Source organism: Pimephales promelas, chromosome 3, assembly GCF_988280905.1.
Source record: "Pimephales promelas chromosome 3, fPimPro1.hap1.1, whole genome shotgun sequence".
Lineage (NCBI taxonomy): Eukaryota > Metazoa > Chordata > Actinopteri > Cypriniformes > Leuciscidae > Pimephales > Pimephales promelas.
In genome coordinates this window covers 28,838,605-28,860,313 of record NC_142771.1, presented here as the reverse complement: position 1 = coordinate 28,860,313, position 21,709 = coordinate 28,838,605, and the positions used below count along the sequence as shown (strand labels likewise).

The 21,709-nt window shown below is 38.3% G+C and overlaps 2 protein-coding genes across 3 annotated transcripts in view; both read left to right on the top strand.

The window, feature by feature from the left end:
- The window catches only part of plcd3a (phospholipase C, delta 3a), a 30,785-nt gene extending 21,619 nt beyond the window's left edge, over nucleotides 1–9,166 (top strand). For both annotated transcript variants that reach the window (XM_039687411.2, XM_089128709.1), the window contains 7 exons: nucleotides 1,351–1,503; nucleotides 1,771–1,924; nucleotides 3,495–3,611; nucleotides 3,701–3,879; nucleotides 4,026–4,161; nucleotides 4,443–4,592; nucleotides 7,820–9,166. In XM_039687411.2, the coding sequence (XP_039543345.2) occupies nucleotides 1,351–1,503; nucleotides 1,771–1,924; nucleotides 3,495–3,611; nucleotides 3,701–3,879; nucleotides 4,026–4,161; nucleotides 4,443–4,592; nucleotides 7,820–7,950 (1,020 nt within the window). In that variant the 3' untranslated portion in view covers nucleotides 7,951–9,166. The remainder of the gene's footprint in view (nucleotides 1–1,350; nucleotides 1,504–1,770; nucleotides 1,925–3,494; nucleotides 3,612–3,700; nucleotides 3,880–4,025; nucleotides 4,162–4,442; nucleotides 4,593–7,819) is intronic.
- A 112-nt stretch (nucleotides 9,167–9,278) lies between these two features.
- nmt1a (N-myristoyltransferase 1a) lies at nucleotides 9,279–20,471 on the top strand. The gene is made up of 12 exons (XM_039686084.2): nucleotides 9,279–9,437; nucleotides 11,707–11,809; nucleotides 12,473–12,617; nucleotides 12,795–12,913; nucleotides 13,006–13,097; nucleotides 13,215–13,331; nucleotides 13,421–13,591; nucleotides 15,798–15,906; nucleotides 15,990–16,160; nucleotides 16,296–16,463; nucleotides 16,819–16,956; nucleotides 17,912–20,471. Exons 1-12 carry the CDS (start codon nucleotides 9,328–9,330, stop codon nucleotides 17,930–17,932), a joined length of 1,464 nt encoding a protein of 487 aa, XP_039542018.1. The 5' UTR covers nucleotides 9,279–9,327; the 3' UTR covers nucleotides 17,933–20,471.
- The last annotated feature ends 1,238 nt before the right edge of the window (nucleotides 20,472–21,709 follow it).

Sequence of the window (21,709 nt, the reverse complement as noted above, 5' to 3'; positions counted from 1 at the left end):
CATACTACTTATGTAGGCAGTTTGTAGTATCTACTGTACTGTGGAGTAAGCAGTACTCTGAATTTCCCTGTGTTAATACAGTGGTGTATGTAACATTTTCACACCGCACATTTTGCACAATGATAATGTGATGTCACTCGTGTTTTCGAAAGAAATCTCTTCTGCTCACTAAGAGTGCTTCATTTGATCAAAAGTACAGTAAAACTAGTAATATTGTGAAATATTATTACAATTAAAATCACAATTTTCTCTTCTAATATATTTTAAAATGTACTTTATTCCTGTGTTGATAAAGCTGAATGTTCAGCATCGTTACTCTCCAGTGTCACATGATCCTTCAGAAATCAGTCTAATATGAGGATTTAATGCTCAAGAAACATTTTTATTATTATCAATGTTGAACACAGTTGTGCTATTCAATGTTTTTGTAGAAACCATGTATATTTTTTATTTTTTATCCATTAATTCATCCTTTCTGTGTAAATATATAATTATTATATTTTTTTATCTTACTGACCCCAAACTTTTTTTTCATCTTTATTTAATAAGAAATATAATTTACAGACCAAAATCTACATGCTTATACATTCATCCTCACATTCATACGCCAGAATACATTTTTTTTGACACTTTTACAAAATATATTACAGCAGAAGGATAAATATGATATGAAAAAGATAGGAAAAACTACAAGATTTCATATAATTATAATACACAGAATATTATTCAATTTTTTATTATATTCATCCAATTTATTTTTGCTTTCTGCTATTATCTTTTCTAAAAGAAGATGAGAACTTATTCTTAAAGTGACCTAAACACAAGCTTGATGGTACTTTTGTTTTAAAAATAAACATTTAAATGGTATTTAACAACCCCAAACTTTTAAACAGTAGTGTGTGTGTATTCAACAGATGCTTTGTCTTAAAATACTTTTTTTTGGTATTGCTAATTCTTCCTTTCTTCTCTTGGAAACTTCCTGTTTACATTCTGGGGATTATCAGTAAAGATTATCAGGCCTACAAAAAACATAGGACATTTCCTATCATGTAGTACTAGGAATGAATTTAAGTCAATTTAAGTCAACACATGCTAGCGCTCATACTCGTGCATTGTAAATTTTCTTACTTACTGTGTCAAGCGCTCGTCTTGTATGACAACATCTCTCTTTCACTCACGCCGTTTCCAAAACCTTTCTGTCATCCCACCATTCTTACATACTGTTTAAGGTGTGTTCAGCCTCTGACATAAACTATTATGTTTACTGTCACGGTGTTATAAAAAGGCAATTTTCCAAGAAGGACAAAGTGTGTGTGTGTGTGAGGAACTCATGTGCCTGTTTTACTGTAGGAGTTGATGGGGCGGATCCTGCTGAAGGCGAAGAAGCTGAGTGGTCTGCTGGGGAAGAATGACAGCTGGATAAGCTTCTCAAACAGCTCAGATGAAGATTCTGCTGTGGGAGGGGGCGGGAGCAAAAAGGAATCTAAAAAGGATCCTGGGAGGGTGAGTCCGGATATGAATGGCTTTCCTGGCCAGATTATTAAATCCTCTTCTGTTGTGTAAATTATTGGATGATTATGTGGTTTGATATGTACTATTTGTATTTTAACATTGGGCATATTTTAGATAATTATGACTGCACCTCAGGTAAACGTATCAGCTATATGCATCATACTGAATGAATGATTCATAAAATGCCTAAACATACTCTGAAGAAAATCTGACAGTGTGTACCTATGCATTGACATGTTTATCACTCCCCCCCCCCAGTCTGCGAGCACTAAAGTGAGTCCAGAGATGTCAGATCTGGTGGTGTATTGTCAGAGTGTGCCCTTCAGTGGTTTCGAGACAGCCAATCAGAGACCTCCTAGCATGATGTCCTCTTTCTCTGAGAATGAGGCGCTTAAACTCATCAAAGACTCAGGTGAGATAACCTGAACAAATCCTTACACTGCACATTTACTCAAGCCACATCTTAAGCCTTGTTCACACTACATGATTTTAAAACGTCGGGCTGAACTGTGATTGATCCGCAACAGGAGGTAACGCACTACACGAGAATACAGCGCACAACATAGAGATACAACCATGATCGGATGATAAGAGCAAATCATTTGTGACTCTAATGAGAGCTGTTTCAGTACTATCTATGGTACGGTGTAAATCCTGAAAATAATCAAATAAATAATGAGTTGACAACAACTCTGTCACCCAACGATTATCTTGTCAACAAACCACGTTTTGTCACGAAAAAACACCCAATAAACGAACCAGAAATGACGCGAAACAGCGTGTGCGCCAATACCCAGCGAAGAAGAGGACACAACACGCGAATATGGACGTCAGACAGAAACTAGTGCTGCACACTGTTTGCGCGATGATTTGCTCTGAAAAAAAAAAAATGCAAAAAAACAAGATTTACCCGGTGACCTCAACCCATGTCTTGCTATGATTGGCTGTACTGTAGCTCATGACATCACTGAGGTTAAGTCGCGTGACGGCTCTGGATATCTAGCATGCTAGATATTTTTCTGGGCTCGGCGAGTGTTTTCGCTGCGTTGTTGGCTCTTTCATACTAACAGATTGGCAAGCGTTCATTGTCCGCTAATAATTTGCACGCGATAACACCCTGACCTGTCGGCGAGCTCAACGATTTGCAAATCGGGCTTAAAATCCTGTAGTGTGAACTTGGGTTTACTCTGTATAAGTATGCTTTAGGACTGGCCTGGTCCATAGAACCACTGCAATGAGAATCATGTCCTGTCTTTTTAAGAAAAAGCAATGGATGGATGGATGGATGGATTGATAGAATATAAAACTATCCATCATAATAGAAGTGGCACGCGACTTCCCATTAATACACTGCTGTATGAATGTATTTCACAGATTACTGTGAACAGTGTATTGTTTTAAGGTTTACTGCTTTTGTCAGGTCCTGTTGCCTAGAGCTCCACCAGATGGTTTATAATAAATGAGCAGATCACTTCCAATGCAAAGACACTGCTCTTCCAGCCAACTCTTGACACCCAGCGGCAGGACAAATTTATATCAAGCTCACATAATTTCATAATTAGGTCGTGTCACACTACTCCTTTACCACCTTTACCACACAAACCACAATTACTGTGACAACCAAAAAAACAAACATAATTCGACAAAGGTCAGTCACGCTACCCTTTTGGAGAAATACAAATCTATATTGAAACTATAGGATATATAATCAGATTATATAATGTGTTTAGTTAATACCGTTCAAAAGCGTGGATCTTAAAAGAAATCCCTTCTGCCAATCAAAGCTTTATTTTTTAAATCAAAAATCGAGTAAAAACAGTAATATTGTGAAAAACTATTACAATTTAAAATAACAGCAGAATGTCTGATTTGCTGCTCAAGAAACAATTCTTATCAATGTTTAAAACAGATGTCCCGCTTGATATACTTGTGGTTATCCTTGTGTGAGTATGTGTTCATTGTTTTATGTGTGTCCTCTGTAGGGAAGATGTTTGTTCGACACAACAGTCGGCAGCTGAGCAGGATTTACCCATCAGGCCAGAGGCTACAGTCCTCCAACTACGACCCTCAGGACATGTGGAACGGGGGCTGCCAGATGGGTGAGACGAACGACGAGCACTCGGACATTCCTGCATGTCTACAAGTCCAGCAGTAAATGCCTGAAAGCTTCATTCTCTCTGTTCTCCAGTGGCTCTGAACTTCCAGACACCAGGAGAGCAGATGGATCTGAACCAGGGCCGATTTCTGCCCAACGGGCGCTGTGGATATGTGCTCAAACCTGACTTCCTGTGTCACCCGAACTCCGACTTTGACCCTGAGAACACTGGTGGAGGACCAGGACATATACCCACACAACTTACCATACGGGTTAGTAACTGCTTGTTTACCTTTTCTTTTCATGACTCTCTGACAGGAAATATTGCTCAGCTTCCCATGTGCTGTGCAAATATTATGATAAATCTCTTTTTCTACCATTTTTACTGTACTTGTGGACCATTTTGTTTCACTCACAGGTGATTACAGCTCAGCAACTTCCTAAAATAAACACTGACAACCCCAACTCCATTGTGGACCCGCAGGTCTGGGTGGAGATTCATGGAGTTTCCATCGATAAGGCTCGTGCCAAAACCCAGCGCATTGACAACAATGGTGAGGAAAATTATATTTTCCATAATCCAAAGGTACTATGTAGTGGTGTATGATTGTTTAATCCATAAAGATCTATTCAAATATCTTAGAAATGGGAAAAATAAACGTTGCTGTTTGAATGCTATGTGTATATACATTTTTCATTTTATTTTAATTAATTTTTTTTTTTTTTTTTCATGTAATAGCACATTTATTTTGCCTGTGATGTGACAAACAACGGATTTTGTCATTAAGACAAGAGATTTTGAAAATTGAGTGTGTGTGTTTGTCTCCCCCTGCAGGTTTCAACCCCCGCTGGGATTGTACTGTGAGCTTTCAGCTGCAGGTGCCTGAACTGGCCTTGGTGCGTTTCATGGTGGAAGATCACGACCACAAATCTAAGAACGATTTTATTGGCCAATTCACCCTCCCCTTCACCAGCCTGCGAACAGGTATGTGTGTGTTAGTGGGTGGGTAAGGGTGTGTGGGTGTGGTATACGCAGTGTTGGGAAAGTTCACTTTCTACATGAATTAGTTAAAAGTTCAGTTCACACATTTTAAAATGAACTAGTTCAGTTCATAGTTCATACTTCAAAAAATGAACTAGTTCGTAGTTCTTTTTTTTCATATGTTGCAAGCTTCTTTTTGTTGTTATTAATATTGCCACAGCCCATATACAACCACATACAACAATTATTTTATCGACGGGCAAAATTTTTCCCATCCTCATCGACCTCGTCATAACCCGTTTAAATGATCATACGACGCCTCCTCGCTCGCTGCTTTGTCTACGGCGGCCGCGGTGCGACACTGCTGGCTGGTGTTGCCAGATTGGCTGTTTTTTTTCTACATATTAAGGCCTGTTTACTTGTGTTTTAGCCGGGTTTTCGTCTCTAAGGCTCTATAGAAATCTGGCACCTATTGTACGAAGTTAAACTGAGCGAGAGTGCCTTCACAGACACTAGAATGAACGAGTTCACAGTAATGTTCCTCAGGCAGTAAAACAGTACGTTCATTTCACGTTTGCCCAAAATATGAAGGCGTTCATTGAATGTGTTCAGGCACAACACTGGGTATACATTATATGTTTTTATTAGACATGTATAATATTTAAACATATGCATGGTGTGTGCTGGAAGAAATACAAAGTTCTGGCATTAAACTCTAGATGGTGCAGGCTAGGTCCGTTCACTCGCCTGTTCATAATCACATCATTATCTATAGACAAATCCGACGAGCGTACTTGTGTAGGCTGCCATCTTGTGGCGACGCCATTACTGAGCTGTTACACCGGCATAGACATATGCACCGGTATGTAAACAAACCTCGGAGATAAGGTGATAACGCACCCTCGATGATCGCTACAGCCAGGCAGACTTGTTGGGTTGATGATGTTAGACATTGGCCTCCAGTCACAGATGAAGGTACAAACGATCTTACAGATTATTTATGAAAATAGCTTGGCAAGCTAGCTAGGCTAACTTTTGCTACCGAGGAAACTAAAAAAAGATCTGTCCATTTGGCAACAATAAATAAATAAATAAATGAAATCAAATAAACAATTTCATGTTTTTCATTTGTGTCCATTATTTATCTCATTTTTACATTGCAACGGGCATGGGTAAGGTAACGTTACAGCTAGAAAGTATACATAATATCGACCAACTACTGTTTTTAAACCATGGAAAGAGGTCAATATAACAGCAGGAGAACAATTATGTCATATAACGTTACATTCAGATCAGGAAAGCCATTTAATGACCATAGCATGTAAATTGAATAGAAAAAATAACAAGAGAGGAGATATTGCTGATCACTATATCACACGTTTATTATATTTTTTTACTTATGTCATTAAATAATTGTTATTATACGCGAATGTCCACGTCTTGTACTCGCCCAGGAAATCTGTGTAAACCGTACGGCACCAGACAGGGGCAGTTGACCCGGGGTATTCACAATGTTTTCTCTTCAAAATTGAAATTTTACTGCCACCATTGAAACAATTTATAACGGAAACTGTTTACCCACTCGACATTATACAAGGGCTAACGTTGTAACGTTAGTGACAGTCGTAAATCGCGAGCTTTTTATTCCAGTGGACGCAAGTTGCAACTAAAACAATAGAAGGCAATGGCGCAACGCTACCCAGCAACAGCTCAGTAATGGCGCCCGCTTACTTCCGGTAGTTTCGCCGGATTCGTCTATAGGGCGCAGCTGATTGGTTAAGTAGCCAATGAGCTCGCTGCTCAACCTTCAAACACTTGGGTAGCATTTGCCTTTCAGTGCAGCGTGCTCAGAAACCCTCCACCTTCCCTAGCTCCACCTGTATAGATCTGCTACGGGTAATTCATGTACATTATATTGTACAGCAGCAGGGTGTCAATCACTACGAGAGTTGTCATGACAGAACTGTTTGTGTTTTATATTTTCCAACACTAGCTGTCCTTCAAAAGTTTAGGGTCAGTAAATTTTTTAAATACTTTTTTCCAGCAAGGAGACATTCAGTTAATCAAAAGTGAGAGTAAAGACATTTATGAAGTTACAAAATAAGTTATATTTCAAGTAGATGCTGTTCTTTTGAATCCGGATTTTTTTTAGCATGGTTTCCACTCAAATATTAAGCAAGAACAACTATTTTCAACATTTATAATAATAAGAAATGTTTCTTAAGCAGCAAATCATCATATCAAAATGATTTCTGAAGGATCACGTGACACTAAAGACTAATGATACTGCAAATTCATTACATTTTAAAATATATTATTTACGATATTAATTGCAGCTAAATATTACTGACCCCCAAACGTTTAAAGTCCCTGTGAAATCAAAATTGAACCTATTTACTTTGTTAGCGCATATTACTAGTCTTGTGGTGAACAATTAATCCGTGCAAGTAAATATATATTAAAAAATGTTTTACCTTGGTAATCTTTAATCAAAATCGGAAAAGTTACTTCCGGTCTGGAACGGTTTCTTTTTCTGATGACGTAGGTTTCACAGCTTGGGTGGGGAAACGCTTAACCACTCCCCTCAAACCGTTAGTTTGCTATGAGCGAGAGATGGAGAGGAGGAGCGCTAGAGTAAAACCCTGCCCTCTGTTCAATATTCCGTTTCACCTGGAAATACGTCACAGCACTGGAGAAAAATCGTTTGCAACTTCCGGTTCACGGGGACTTTAAACAGTATTGAAAATAAAAAAATGATAAATGCTTTTAGGTAAACTACTGTATTAGTCTATATAAAATTTGTCAGAACACAAGACTGGAAACATCTAACATGAATCTTTATCAAGGATATAAGAAGGATATATAAAAAAGGGTCAGATTAACCTTTTCCCTTCAAAACAGCTCTAGTCGTTTTTGGAATGCTGTTGTTCAAGTCTCTAACTGTTTAGGATTTGTGCCATTTCTGAAGAAGAATAGTTTCCAGATCACTGAAAGATTAGTTCGATGGAAATCTGCTTCTTAGTCTTTGGCCTAAAGCATGTGATGTTTAAAAAATGTGTAGATCTGAAGTTCAACAAGAAGGTTCTGGAACGCATTTGAATTATTGCTGATGTTCTCAAAACTTTGACTTTGATTGGTACACATTATTACTTTGAACACTTGCTTGTGACACTGCTTTTATTTTAGACTTGTTTTGTCACATATTTTAAGTGTTTTGTGTTATTCTCCAGGTTATCGTCATGTTCACCTGCTAAAAGCAGACGGCTCCAGTTTGTCTCCTGCCACTCTCTTCATCCACGTAAAGGTGGTGCGGCGGGGAGTTCCAATTAAAACTGTTTCTGAGCGGAAAGGCAAAGCCTGATGCTTTTGTCATACAGTTGTTCCCGGGAAATACTGAAGGAAAAGCCACTGAGCCGAGCTCTTCAGAGTCACAGCCGAGGTGCTGTGACTCTTCAGAATGAGACCACCTGATAAAAAACATGACATTGGATGTATATGGACAAACTCTGTGCGCAACAATCTGAAGAAAGTCAGTGTAGACCTGCATTTGGCTTTTTTTTCTATTGTTAATCTGTGGTGTCGGAGCGTGTTATGGACATGTTATGGTGGAAACTAAATATGCTAAAGAAATTATTGTTAGAAGTTACAAGTCAGTGTTGTTTATAGAATTTGTTTCCATGGAGACAGAATTCTATTGAGTCTGAGCCTTAAATTTAGAATATTTAACACATTTTATAATTATTTAATATATTTTTCATTTTTTTGAATGTAAGCTATCTTGAGATTCTGGACAATAATTGGATGTGCATGTAGATAGAAATGAGCTGTCTTTAATTGTTTTAATGTTTGAATATTGTAATTGTGTTGCTGGTTTTGATATTCTGAATACTGACAAGATAAAGAAAGCGTAGGAAAAAAAAACATATTGAAAGGATTCAGAAAGCATAGCAACTATATGGACTGTTTAGTAAGGTTTATGACTGATTAAGTTTTTATTAAGTGTATTTTAATTGATTTTAACACTATCAGCGTTCCAATTAGGTAATTCTGAGAAATAATATATCTAAAATATCTAATATTTTTAAAATAACCATGACTAATGATGAAATTTGTGTTTAACACAATGTCTGAGACAGAAGATTTTATCGATTTTATTAATTTAATCTATTTATTATGATTTTTTAGAGCTAAAAGCAAGCATTGTAAATGCTCAGTGTCCTAAGATGTCCAAATTTAGACAAGTACACTTCTTGGCCTGCTGGCAACTAACACTTGCCCCAAGATACTTAATTTCATGACTAAGATTGAGGAATCATGATAATTGAGTTAAAGAGTTTCCAAAGGTCTGTTTTTTGCACTAGGCTATAAAATAATATAGGCTAATATCAACTGCTTCTTCGCAAACGTGTTTTAATTGTAGATTTTCTGTTTCACAGTAGAAAACTACCATCCCTTGATCTGAATGTCTTGTTGTTCATACAGTACTGTAGCCTATCTGTGTGTGTATGCATTTTTTTCTTAGGTTGTACTGAAATAGATAATCAGTATTTAAATAAATTAATATTAATATTTCTCTAGCTAATTGTAGCTCATTATTGTGTGTTTAGATAGAAATGGATGGATGGATAGATAGATTTAAAACGAGAGAACTACAGAGCCCATCGGCCATTGCGTCAGTCCACCAATAGTTTTGCGTGGTGTGAGAGCGCAGGGCGAGATCCTCACTTCCTGGTTAAAGATGGCGGATGAGAATGAGACAGCACCGCAGCTGGAGAAAGAAACTGAGGTAGAAGATGATCATGGACATTGCAGCAATTGTGAAAATGAAGAGCATCATTCTGATGATGGGTGAGCGTGCATGCATTTTATTGTTAGCTCGTAAAAGTATAATACTCTTCCTCACGGCTCTAAAAGACAGGGCCCTTGTTCGGCTAGGCTGGGGCACGCTAACAGCATATTAGCCCGCCCTGTGGTCCTACGCCATTGGTTCGCCGCCTTGTTTGACGCACGGACCTTTAAAACGATTGGCTCAGACGCCGTCAATCAAACAAAAGGACCTTTCCATATGGCCAGTTCTGTAGGATCATTGGCATTTTTGTGCGAGGTGTTTTAACAGTCTAACCATAATGCATGGTATGGTAAATGAATAAGCTATGCCGTTTAAACTCGCTATTTCAAATGCTGTTTAATAAATCCTAAACTGACAAATATTTTTAAATTACCACCAAATAAACGCTTTCAAATCAGCTCATGCATGCCTTTGTGGCCACTAGGTTGAAAGTAATTTGGTTTTGCTGTCACTAAACGATGTCTTGTCGTGGTCTTGTTAGCTTGACTGCTGCTAGTTGCAAGTGAAGCTTCATTAAAGGTTTGTTTTATCACATTGCTATCTATTTGTTGTCTCTCTCGGGCGTTTTCCCCGATGGAGTTTCACTTTCAGTACCAAAGAGCTAATATGTTCACCAAAATATAGTAATAAAGCCCCAATAACCAGCTTCTTATCCACTATGTTCCTCAAGGTCATGTACAGAGACTGACTCGAATGTATTAGGAAACAGAGAGTGAAAAATTGCACTTTATTATCATAAAGTAGTAGTCATGTTGCGCCTCATACAATGAATGTCGTTTTTCTTCCGTTATATTAACAATACGTAAATAAATATTTCCATTAACATTTTCTTTTATTTTATTCGTGTCTAAATTTCATGGGATAGATTTGTTAATTAATCTGGAAAATGTTTACCAAAAATCACATAATCATTTACATTCTAGTAAAAGCAAACTTGGGGATTTATTTCCTTTCTGTTCACAGTATTTTCTTATTTATGGAGGGGTAAAAAAAACATTAATTTGTCAACCATTGAACTTGGTTTTATTCAGTGAATTCTGTTCTGCCAATGTATGACACTTAGTGATATTTAATTAAATTATGCCTCATTTGCATATTTAAACTTAACAATTAATAAAACTTGTAATACAGAATTGACTGTCTTAAATGTACTATGATTAACTACGTAAGTAAGTAATATGACATCTAAAACATGCATAATTTGAAACTACTCTACTAATGTCCGTTATGTTATGAGGACATCCTGTATTGCAGCTTGCTTAAATTTAATGAAGTAATACAGAGATAAAGAAGGGAAGCCCTGATGGATAGATGGCTGTCAAAGCAATAGTCACAAAGGTGCTTGTTTATCCATCAGTCTTTGTCGTATCACCCCTCGAACACACAAAAACATGCTTTTTCTGCAGGTCATGTGACAGACCATCTGTCCCCCATTAACAAATGTAGCTCAGCGCTGTCACCTCTCCCTCCGTGGACATTAATAGGATTAGCAGCACGTCTCTCTGTAATTCGCCCCATTCCATCTCGACTACGGTTGTGGGTCTTGACTCTTGTGCCTGTGTAGTTCAGGGATGAGGTGACATTACTTATTTGTTTTAGTATGCCCAGTTTTATCTTTTTGTTTTAAAGCTCAGATTCTGCTTGATCTTTTTCATGAACATGCTACCAGTGTGCATATTCCATCACTATATTATCAACTGAAATAAATAGGCTCATTAAAGAGATAGTTCACCCAAAAATTTGATTCTGTCACCATTTCTTCACCCTCACGTCATTCCAAACCTGTATGAGTTTCTTTCTTCTGCAGAACACAAAAGACGTTATTTTGAAAAATGTTGGAAACCGATTGATTTTGGTGTCTATTGACCTCCATTGAATGTACAAAGAAACACTGAAACGTTCCTCACAATATCTTCTTTTATGTTCCACAGAAGAAAAAAATAACTTGTACAGGTTTATAACGACGTGAGGAAATGATAACAGGAGGTCTGAACTATCCCTATATCTCTGGGAAACTTTTCTCTTTGTTCTGTGAAAATTCTTGCTTTATGTTAGAAATGTCAAAATAAAATCCAGCCTATAAGTAGTATTGTTGTACTCTAACGAGAGGTTGTCATCGTGAAATACTGCTGAATGCATCAGGAGCAGTGATGCGTCCATTGAGATGATGCCTGCTGCCCTTTCACCTGCATCAGCTGTAGTTTGTGCTGAGTGGACACGACCTCTCATTATATCTGCCCATGTCAACTGAGTTCATTTGACCCGCAGAGAGAAGGGTGACACAGGTGCCAAGAAGAAGAAAAAGAAACAAAAGAAAAAGAACAAGGACAAGGCTGGAGGAAAAGATGTAGCACAGGATCCGTTGGCCAAAGTGAGTGTGTTTTTATGGCTCTGTGTGTTTAACAAGATTATTTAAATTTATCATCTCAAAATCCCTTAAAGTCAAACAAAACACTAATAATTTAATAACACTGCTAAATGTATTCTAAAGAAATTATCAAAATGATTTTCCTTTTTTTTTTTTTGGCATAAGCTCATAAAGAGACCTTAAAACTAATCCATGTGAATTGAACTGTTTAGTCCAAATTTTCTGATGAGACACAATCGCTTTATGTGATGAAGAGATTGAATTTAGGCTTTTATTCACATAGAAATATTGATCAGTGAACAGATTCAGAAGCTCAAATGTGATGTGTAACACGAGAATGAATCTCATTGGTTCTTGCTGAAGCTCAAACATGAAGTGTAACACAAGAATGAACCTCATTTGTTCTTTTTTCTTTTAAAGATTTTCTTTAAAGCAAAGATTTTCTTCACACGCATTGTCCCAACTGCTTTGTCTATGTGCAATTATATTTTGTAATAATATTTAGATTTAGACCCATATATCAGTGCAAGTAATGCCTTAAATACCATGGTATTCTTTGAAGTACCTTGGGTTACTTTCTAAACACCATTGTATTGATTACATCACTGCACCATGGTACAGCCAAAGTACTTTTGTAAGTACTTTTTTTCTCTGTCTCTTCCTCAGGTCAACTCCCTCCCTGCTGATAAGTTGCAGGAGATCCAGAAGGCCATTGAGCTGTTCTCAGTGGGACAAGGTCCAGCTAAAACCATGGAGGAGGCCACGCGTCGCAGTTATCAGTTCTGGGACACTCAGCCTGTTCCTAAACTTGGTATTGATCATTTGTGCAATTGTACTCACAATAGTTTCATTAGAATACCTGTTCCTTGGACTGACATTAATTTTTTTCTTTCTAGTTGTGTACATTTTCATCTTTACAACATGTTTTCTTGAGACTCATGAGCACGTGGCACAGTGTATTCTGAGTCTGTCGTTTGTTCATTTGTAGGAGAGACTGTGACATCACATGGCTGGATCGAGGCCGATAAAGATAACATACGAGAGGAACCGTACAGCCTACCTCAGGGCTTCAGCTGGGACGCTCTCGATTTGGGAAATTCTGCCGTGGTACAACACGCAAACAATTACATTTATCCCTCAAATTCGTATACATACAAATATACACCTGGAAACAAGCTCTTTTCTGTTTCTCTCTGAAGCTGAAAGAGTTGTACACTCTCCTCAACGAGAACTATGTGGAGGATGATGACAATATGTTTCGATTTGATTACTCTCCTGAATTTCTGCTCTGGTAAGAATGAATGGCTTGAAAAATGACGGATGGGTTATGATAACTTGAAAGGCTGGCTATCATCTAAAAGTCATGTGATATCTGTCCTCAGTTTCTCTGTACTGTGTTTTGTCCCAGGGCTCTGCGTCCTCCAGGCTGGTTGCCTCAGTGGCATTGTGGAGTGAGAGTGAACTCTAATCAAAAGCTAGTTGGTTTCATCAGTGCCATTCCAGCCAACATCCGCATCTACGACATGTAAGCAGTCATGAGTGTATCTAATGTAAATAATGGTTTAAATGCAATAAATTCAATTGACTCATATCTGCTCTTTGATTCCCCCCCAGAGAGAAGAAGATGGTGGAGATCAACTTTCTGTGTGTGCATAAGAAACTTCGCTCGAAACGAGTGGCTCCGGTACTCATCAGGGAGATCACAAGACGGGTCAATCTGGAGGGCATCTTTCAGGCTGTGTACACCGCAGGTGTTGTGCTGCCTAAACCTGTGGGCACCTGCAGGTAAGACACACATCTGCTGGTAATGTGCAGAGTGAGGCTGTTTTCTATGGGACATAGGGCTGGACAATTTCGGCTAAAATCATAATCACGATTAATCGAACAAGTTACCTCAATTGCGATTATTGAACTTTTTTTTTTTTTTTTTTTTTTCTCATATGTAACTGGCAAGGCTTATACTAGAGACAGACCAATATATCCGCAGGCCGATATTATCATTTTCCAAACTATCGGTATCTGAATCTTGTATCTTGAACCATCTCATGAGTGTTTTGGAGTTGTATAGTTTGTCCACTATTGGCAACACTCATGTCACGAGACATACATTGCTTGAATAACAATTAAAAGAACATCCCCATCAGTTCTCTTGACTCAAATATGCATGACAAAGTTTGTGACCATCATGTCCAGTTTTGCTGCTGTTAAATAAGCCGAGAGTGAAGCAGAATTAGCTAGTAATAGTTACGTTACGTTGTTACAGTGTAGTTAGTCTCGCGTAGCCAGACCTTCAGACTGACGGCTGAAGGTCTGGAATTCATAGCAGCTTTCTTTGGCCAAGGCCCGCCCATAAGGCCGTTTGACCGACATGTCAAACAACCAATTACAGTTCGTTTCATTCAGCGTCACGTTTCGGGGCGTGGAAATGTCCCCACAACATCAGACCGGCGTGCAACAAGTCAGTCAGACTCAGCAGCAGTCACCGGAGGCGCTCGTTAACAACGGTCCGCGTTATTAAATTCACCCACAAACTCGCGCTCATGTCCATCTTATGCCCGCTTTGTCACACGGCCAGTTCAACCTCGTATAAATCAGGTTATGTGTGTAGATCACGTGCTCACGAGCGCTCACTCAGACACACTGTACCCGGCGCTGCTTGTGCGTCACAGTTATGTTCATAAAGCGCTCCCCGTTCACAGTAACCGGCTCGTCTCATTCAAAACAGCCAGCTGTAACGTTAGCTGTCAGCGAGCCGCCGCACATTGAATACTCGCAGTCAAACGTTTGACTCTGCAGTATCTTATGCACCTTATAATCCAGTGTGCGCATATATGAATACTGAATCGGCCAGCTGCGATGTCAGCGTCTGTTGTTTCATGTTTGCCCACAAACGCGGCTGATATCCCCTTCGCAATTAAGTACTTCACTTGATCTTCCATAATCGATAGGAGGGGACATACAACTACGTTTAGCTGATCTTGATTAATGCTCATTGTCACTCATAAACTCAACAGTTTTTCTTCCGCAATCACACTTCTGCGCTTTGTTTCCCGGCGGACCGAAAATAAACGCGACACTGACGCCCCCCGGAAATCCGATAAAATTCAACCAACCAGATGACGACTTCGACATTCCTGAAGTGTTTCCAGTTAAGTGTACCATATGCATCAGACGTTTAGCCAACGTTCCGTGGGCGTGACGTCTGAGGCTGAGACTACAGTGTAGTCGACTGACTGTCGTTTTAACTTTTGACAATGTGACTGAAATATTTCTTTAATAGCGCGTGAGAGTTATAGCAATGAGACGTATCATCTCTCCTTGGCCTGTTATATTGAAAATGTATGTTTTACTATTTGCAGTATGACGTAATCCATTGCTAAATTATGGCTCATCATAGACTAGCTAACCACAAAGCTAGCTAATGCCACTATCTAGCTAATAGTGGCACTAGCTAATCGACAGTCTGTTCTGTTGTGACAATAAAAGAAACAAGTTTCTTTTTAAAATGCATTATATTATTTTAGTTAAAAAACTCATTAAAAAAACTACAAATAAATAATATTAGGGAAATCTGTTAATGTTTTGTTGCACGTTTCTGAAATGAAAAAAATATGGGACCGATATATCGGATTTTAAAACAATCAAATATTTGTATCGGTATCGGCCTTCAAAATCTTTTATCAAAATCAAAAAAATACCTTCCTCTTGGTGATGCATGGGTTCTCAAATATTTTTTACAGTTATATAGTAGTTTCGATTAAATAAATGGATTTGAGTCTTCTTTCAAAAACATTTCAAAATCTTACTCGACCCAGACTTTTGAACGGAAGTATACGTGCCGAAATTCTCGTAAAAATGTCAATCTCAAAATGGGAAAAAGTAAATGAAGAAATGATTCAAACAACATTGCCATTTGTGTGCTACTATTAGTTGCTGCTGTAAATTTAACTTTTATTTATTTATTTTTTTGCCTTTCTTATTTGTGTGGTAGATACTGGCACCGGTCTTTGAACCCACGAAAGCTGATTGAGGTGAAGTTCTCTCATCTGAGTCGGAACATGACTATGCAACGCACAATGAAGCTCTACCGACTGCCAGAGGTGTGTGCCGTCTTCTTTCCTGGGTGATGTCTGGGAGGTTTCCTCTTTTCCATTTTCTCTAATTGCGTGTTTCTCTTCTCTAGACTCCTAAGACTTCAGGCCTGAGGCCGATGACTGTAAAGGACGTCCCAGCGGTTCACCGCCTGCTGAATGAGTACCTGAGTCAGTTCAACCTGGTTCCTGTCATGAGCCCTGAGGAGGTCCAGCACTGGCTGCTTCCTCAGGAGAACATCATCGACACCTATATAGTGGAGGTATTACAGTCACTGGACATTCATGCCATGTATAATCCTAGAGGTATCACTCATGAAAGTATTTCTAACATACAGAGTGGTTAATCAGTGTATTTCTTTATTTCTTTCTGTTCCTTCAAATCAACTGTGTTGTAGAGTTCAGATGGGAAGGTGACTGACATTCTGAGTTTCTACACTCTGCCGTCCACCATCATGAACCATCCTGTGCATCGCAGTCTGAAGGCAGCGTACTCTTTCTATAATGTACACACCTCCACCACCCTGCTGGACCTGATGGGAGACGCTCTGATTCTCGCCAAGTCGGTCAGTCACTGAAAGTGTGTGTGTGTGTGTGTGGCGACGCAGGGCTGTGTTAGACATTATAAAACTTGGTGAATGTTTTCCCTGAATAGGTGTAATTAATCGATAATCAAATTCTGTTGATTATATTCTCTTATTTTTTTTTATCATTTAGTTGTTTCAGCCTTACTTAGTTTACCCATCTATAGTTTGGTGCAAATTTCTCACCCCCAAAAACAAACCATTCATAAATGAAATGCAAACCTGTGTTTAAGAAGAACACATGCAGTAGTATGAAATGTATAATTTGCTGGCACTACTGGAGCATTAAACTATCAGCAGATTTCTTCAAGCTTGTCTCGTGTCATTCCCCCTGCAGAAAGGATTTGATGTCTTTAATGCACTGGACCTAATGGAGAACAAGACGTTTTTGGAGAAGCTCAAGTTTGGCATTGGAGATGGAAACCTGCAGTATTACCTCTACAATTGGAAATGTCCCAGCATGGGCTCAGAAAAGGTACAGATGTCAGTCCAGAGTTTTATAAAAATATATATATATATATTTTTAATCAGAATCAAGCTGAAGTTACATTAATTGGCCACTAGGTTGCATTAGTACTTCACAGTCTGTGTCCCAAACACCAAGATGTCACTTTCTACGGTTTTCTATTTAAAATTGACTTGTGTATTTTCTCAAATAGGTATTTACAAAAATACATATTTGAGAAAATACATAACCAGCCAGTGTTCAACCCAATCTGCTTTCCTTAACTCGATTCAAAGCGGTAAGCTTGTAATAATGTTTTTAATTCCAGTGGTACTGGTGGATTTGCACGGGAGATTCGAGCATGTCTTTGTCACATCTGTACACATAAAGGAGGAGTCTCGGCTAGTATAAGCTATATTGCGTGTGTGGATGTTGGAGGTGGAGATTTATAGCCTTTTCTAACGGCGGTACACTCTACTAGTATCATGTTAGACCCACTTTTGCTTTCAGAACTGCCTCATTTCTTTGTGGTATAAATTCAACAAGGTGCTGGCCTTCGTCTGCTGTAACCCATCTGCTTCAAATGTTAATGTGTTTTGTGTTCAGAGTTACTGTTGCCTATCTATGAGCTCAAACCAGTTCGGCCTGGCATTCTCCTCTGCCCCCTAGCATCAATCCGGCATTTTCTCCCACAGAACTTGCCCCTCACTGGATATTTTCTCTTATTTGAACCATTCTCTGTAAACCCTAGGCCTAGAGATGGTTAAACTTGTGCGTGAAAATCCCAATATATCAGCAGTTTCTGAAATACGCAGACCAGCCCGTCTGGCACCAACAACCATGTTCGAAGTCGCTTAAATCAGCAGATCGTCTTCTTGACCATGCCTGCATTGCTAAATGAATTGAGTTGCCATGTGATTGGCTGACTAGATATTTGCATTAATGAGCAGTTATATAATATTTAATTATCATTCATTTTTTGTAGGTGGGTTTGGTTCTGCAGTGACCCATTTCACCATCCACGACCTCTGTCTCGCATGACAGCGAGGCTGATTGATGACATCACGCACTGACCACCTGACAGATACCAGTGGACTTCCTGGTTCAGGAAGGAGTATTCACCGCCCATTTTTAAGTTTGAACTTTGACCTTTTGGACCTGCACTACTGCTGCCAGACTGAGAAGATTTTCTTCTCTTTCCTCCTTTTTTCTCTCTCTCCCTTTCCCTCACTTATCTTCTTATTCTCTCTCTGCGCATGGACCTAAAGCCATTGTAGTTACCATCATCAGAGATGAGGAACCTTAATCTGCTATGATTGTTAACAAAGGTGCGCGCACACACACACACACACACACACACACACGCTGATTTGTAATTACCATGTTCATGATGAACCCAGATGCATAAGTGTCACGCTAATTGCATCGGTAGATTCAACTCGTTCAGTATAAAGTGATTTTAATCTCCCTATCTAATGGGAGGTGCTTTTTTTTTGCAAAAAAAACAAACAAAAAAAACAGGATGAAAATGTTCATTTCCTCAGTGTTTAAGAAAAGAACATGCAACAATCAAAGACACATGAAAGTTCCTAGAAAACAGCCAATGAGATAATAAAAATCCCAAGTGGACATGACAAGGGCTGCTGTCAATGATTTTCCTGTGGTCATTCTCTCCTTCGCACATCTTAAACAGTTTTTTGCCATGGAAGCCTCGTCTCTATTTTCTTTTGACAAACGTTGACCAACTGATGGATGCGGTACGCAGTGAGTGAGATCTTTTTGTCTTGGTTTTGCTTTGTTATTGCTTTTAATTTGTTCTCTCTAATCAGTTTATTGCTTATTTGTCTCTAATTGCCTGTGATCCTCTTTCACGGTTTTGCCAACAGAAAAGCACCTGTGTAAATAAACAAGGAAGCAATGAGAAATACCATAATCGATCCACAATTTGACGGTGGTTGGGACTACAATTAACACGTGGCAGATAGCGGGGGTTCATCATAAATTAGCAATAATAACGGTGTTTTTGAGGAAACCGTTTTGAACGGAGGGGTGTGGGAACTGAGATGCGTTAAAAATGAAATGATTTGTCTTGTGGATGATAGATTATGCCTGCTCATAAAGTTGTACAGCTCTAAAAGTATTGGAGAATATACTGATTGTGGTGTAAGCATATGCCCTAACTTTTATTTATCACATGATCTGTCCAACACATGGAATTAGATCAAAGCAGTACAACTAGGGATGCACGATGATATCGGGACAACATTGGTATCGGCCGATAAAAGCTTAAAATTACTATCAGATATGAATATCACTGCCATGAGCCATGCCACTATGTGGCGTGTTTCCTGTCCGCACGTGACGGCCGTGAACGAGGCATGAGCGCCAACAACTTTCAACTAGGGGTGTGCGATAATCACGGTTTTTGATCGTGTACTATTAAAATGTCTCCACGATCTGCTTTTGAAGGAAAATCATAGTGTCGTGCATTCTATCAGTTCAATTGTGGCGCTTTCATCACAACATTCTGTACAACGCGACGTTCCCTCACATCACATGTAAACGCAGAGGTAGAGTTTCACTCACGGGACACTGCAATTCACAAAAGTTCATTATTTGCGTGTGTGTCTTGCTAGTCAAACATGTCATTCACGTTCTGATGCGCTGTTCTAACGTGCATTTCTGAGCGCGTAGGTTACGTTAACGTTACACCCGACGCTCACAAATCATATACTGTACTAAGTTACCTTTCGAGTCTTATTGCGCTAATACTGTCAAATACACTCAAGGTTTGCATTAAGTTGTTTGTCTAAAGTGAAATCAAACAGAGAAAATCTGCTTGTCAAATGCGTTTAGATGCTTCACGTGCAGCTCTTAAAGGGACGGTGTCTATAATATGTCTTTAAAGAGATACTGCACCCAGAAATAAAAATTCTGTCATTATTTACCTGTGTAACCTGTATTCATTTCTTACTTGTGCTTAAATGTACTATGGAAGTCACTGGAGTACAGCAACTGTTTGGTTAGCCACATTCTTCCAAATAACTTTTATTTTTAACATAAGAAAGGCGTTTATTTGGGTTTAAAACTTGAGAGAGTTTATGACAATTACAATTTTTGGGAGAACTATCCCTTTAATGTTAATAAAACAACAAAACACAAAGAGGAAATCACTCACTGCTCTTGACTGGGAACTTTAATAGAAGCTTTAATAGGCCTAAGCTTTTTTAACACTTAAAAAAAAAAACCAAATACATCGGTATCGGCATCAGGCAAAATTAGTTTGAAAATATCGGCCAAAATCCAATATCGTGCATCCCCATGTACAACCTTATGAGTAATTGGCAGTATCTACGTAAAATTGTAAAATTATGGTTTTGAACACAGTATGTAATTTGAGGAAGCAGGTTGTGGAAAATACAATGGAAGCAACTGAAAACGGGTCTTTAGGTTTTTATGATGGAGTGAAAGATATCAACGTGTATTATTAATTTTTTTTTTTTTTTTTTTTTTTGTGCTAAATAAAAACTAGCAGCTGCTGTGAACAGTTGGGTTTGTGGTTTGTTATTTCTGAGTTTGTAGCCTGTGATGGATTGGTATCACATCTTTTCAGTCATGGTAGTTCAAAATAAACATTATTTCTGCATTCTATAAATGCTGTTGTTTTCTATACACATGATTTTAGTTTTTTGTGTAGGGAATTTTAAGTCTAGCCATGTCCAAGATCAGTCAAAAGCTCAGTAGGGTCGATGAGCATTGTTCTGTTAATCCTTGTGATTTAAGCAATCAGCAGTCACATGTTAGATATTACAGCTTTATATTGCAGATGTGCCTGTTATACACCCTAGAGCCAGACTAGAAACTGCCTGATTTATTTCAATCCTTCATGAACCACCCTTTACTGAGACAGTGAAATGTGAGAATAACATGGTATGCAACCTTTAGGCACTACTGACTGAAATATTGCTTTAGGACCACAATAACCAATCTATAAAGTACAGTATAACATGTACTTTTAGTTCATCTGAAGTGACTGAGGTTTCTGGATAAGGGTGTCCATTTATTCCGTCTTTTTTTTATTTCATACTTAAGTGCAAATAAACGAACGATGACAGACCAGAGGTGTCATGCTGATTGATCTTGTGTTTAAACACAAGTTTAAAGTCCTGACAGTTTAAAGTCACAATGAAATCTAAATTCATTGTAGTATTTCATAGATGATCTGTGCACCAAGTTTTTTTTTTAATTCATGTGCTCTTACCATCTTTAATCAGAATAACTTCCCCCTCACATCAACATCTCTTCTCTTCTCCGATCACATATACTGGCATGAGGGCACCATTTCTCTCTTTAGAACATTTGTTCTTGATCGAGAAGCCGTTTAATTTATATGTATATATATATATATATATATATATATATCACTACAATTTCCATTTTTTTAATTACTTAAACGGACCATTTACACCTGCTATTAATGTCCATCTCGGAGGATCCAAACATTACACTTTTTTCCATATTCCACTTAAGAATCCCTTGAGTGGAGACTTCGAAATAGTTTTAATATTGCTTAAGCATTGATTAATTTTGGTTAAGCATTTTTTTTTATATATTTTATTGTAATTGCCCAGTCTTTATAATTACATAGTAGGTACGTAGTATGTACAGGTAGAATTAATGTAAAATAATGTGTGAATTATATTAACATATTGATGTTTTTTTCAGCAATAGGCACTTTGACTTTTTATAAATCTCATACAAAAATAGTAAAATGCCATATTTA

Bases quoted from the DNA above. Each gene is read 5' to 3' on its own strand.
- nmt1a (XM_039686084.2), top strand. From the start codon at position 9,328: ATGGCGGATGAGAATGAGACAGCACCGCAGCTGGAGAAAGAAACTGAG. The intron at 9,438-11,706 runs GTGAGCGTGCAT...TTTGACCCGCAG, and splicing joins GAGCATCATTCTGATGATGG to AGAGAAGGGTGACACAGGTG. The intron at 12,618-12,794 runs GTATTGATCATT...GTTCATTTGTAG, and splicing joins TCAGCCTGTTCCTAAACTTG to GAGAGACTGTGACATCACAT.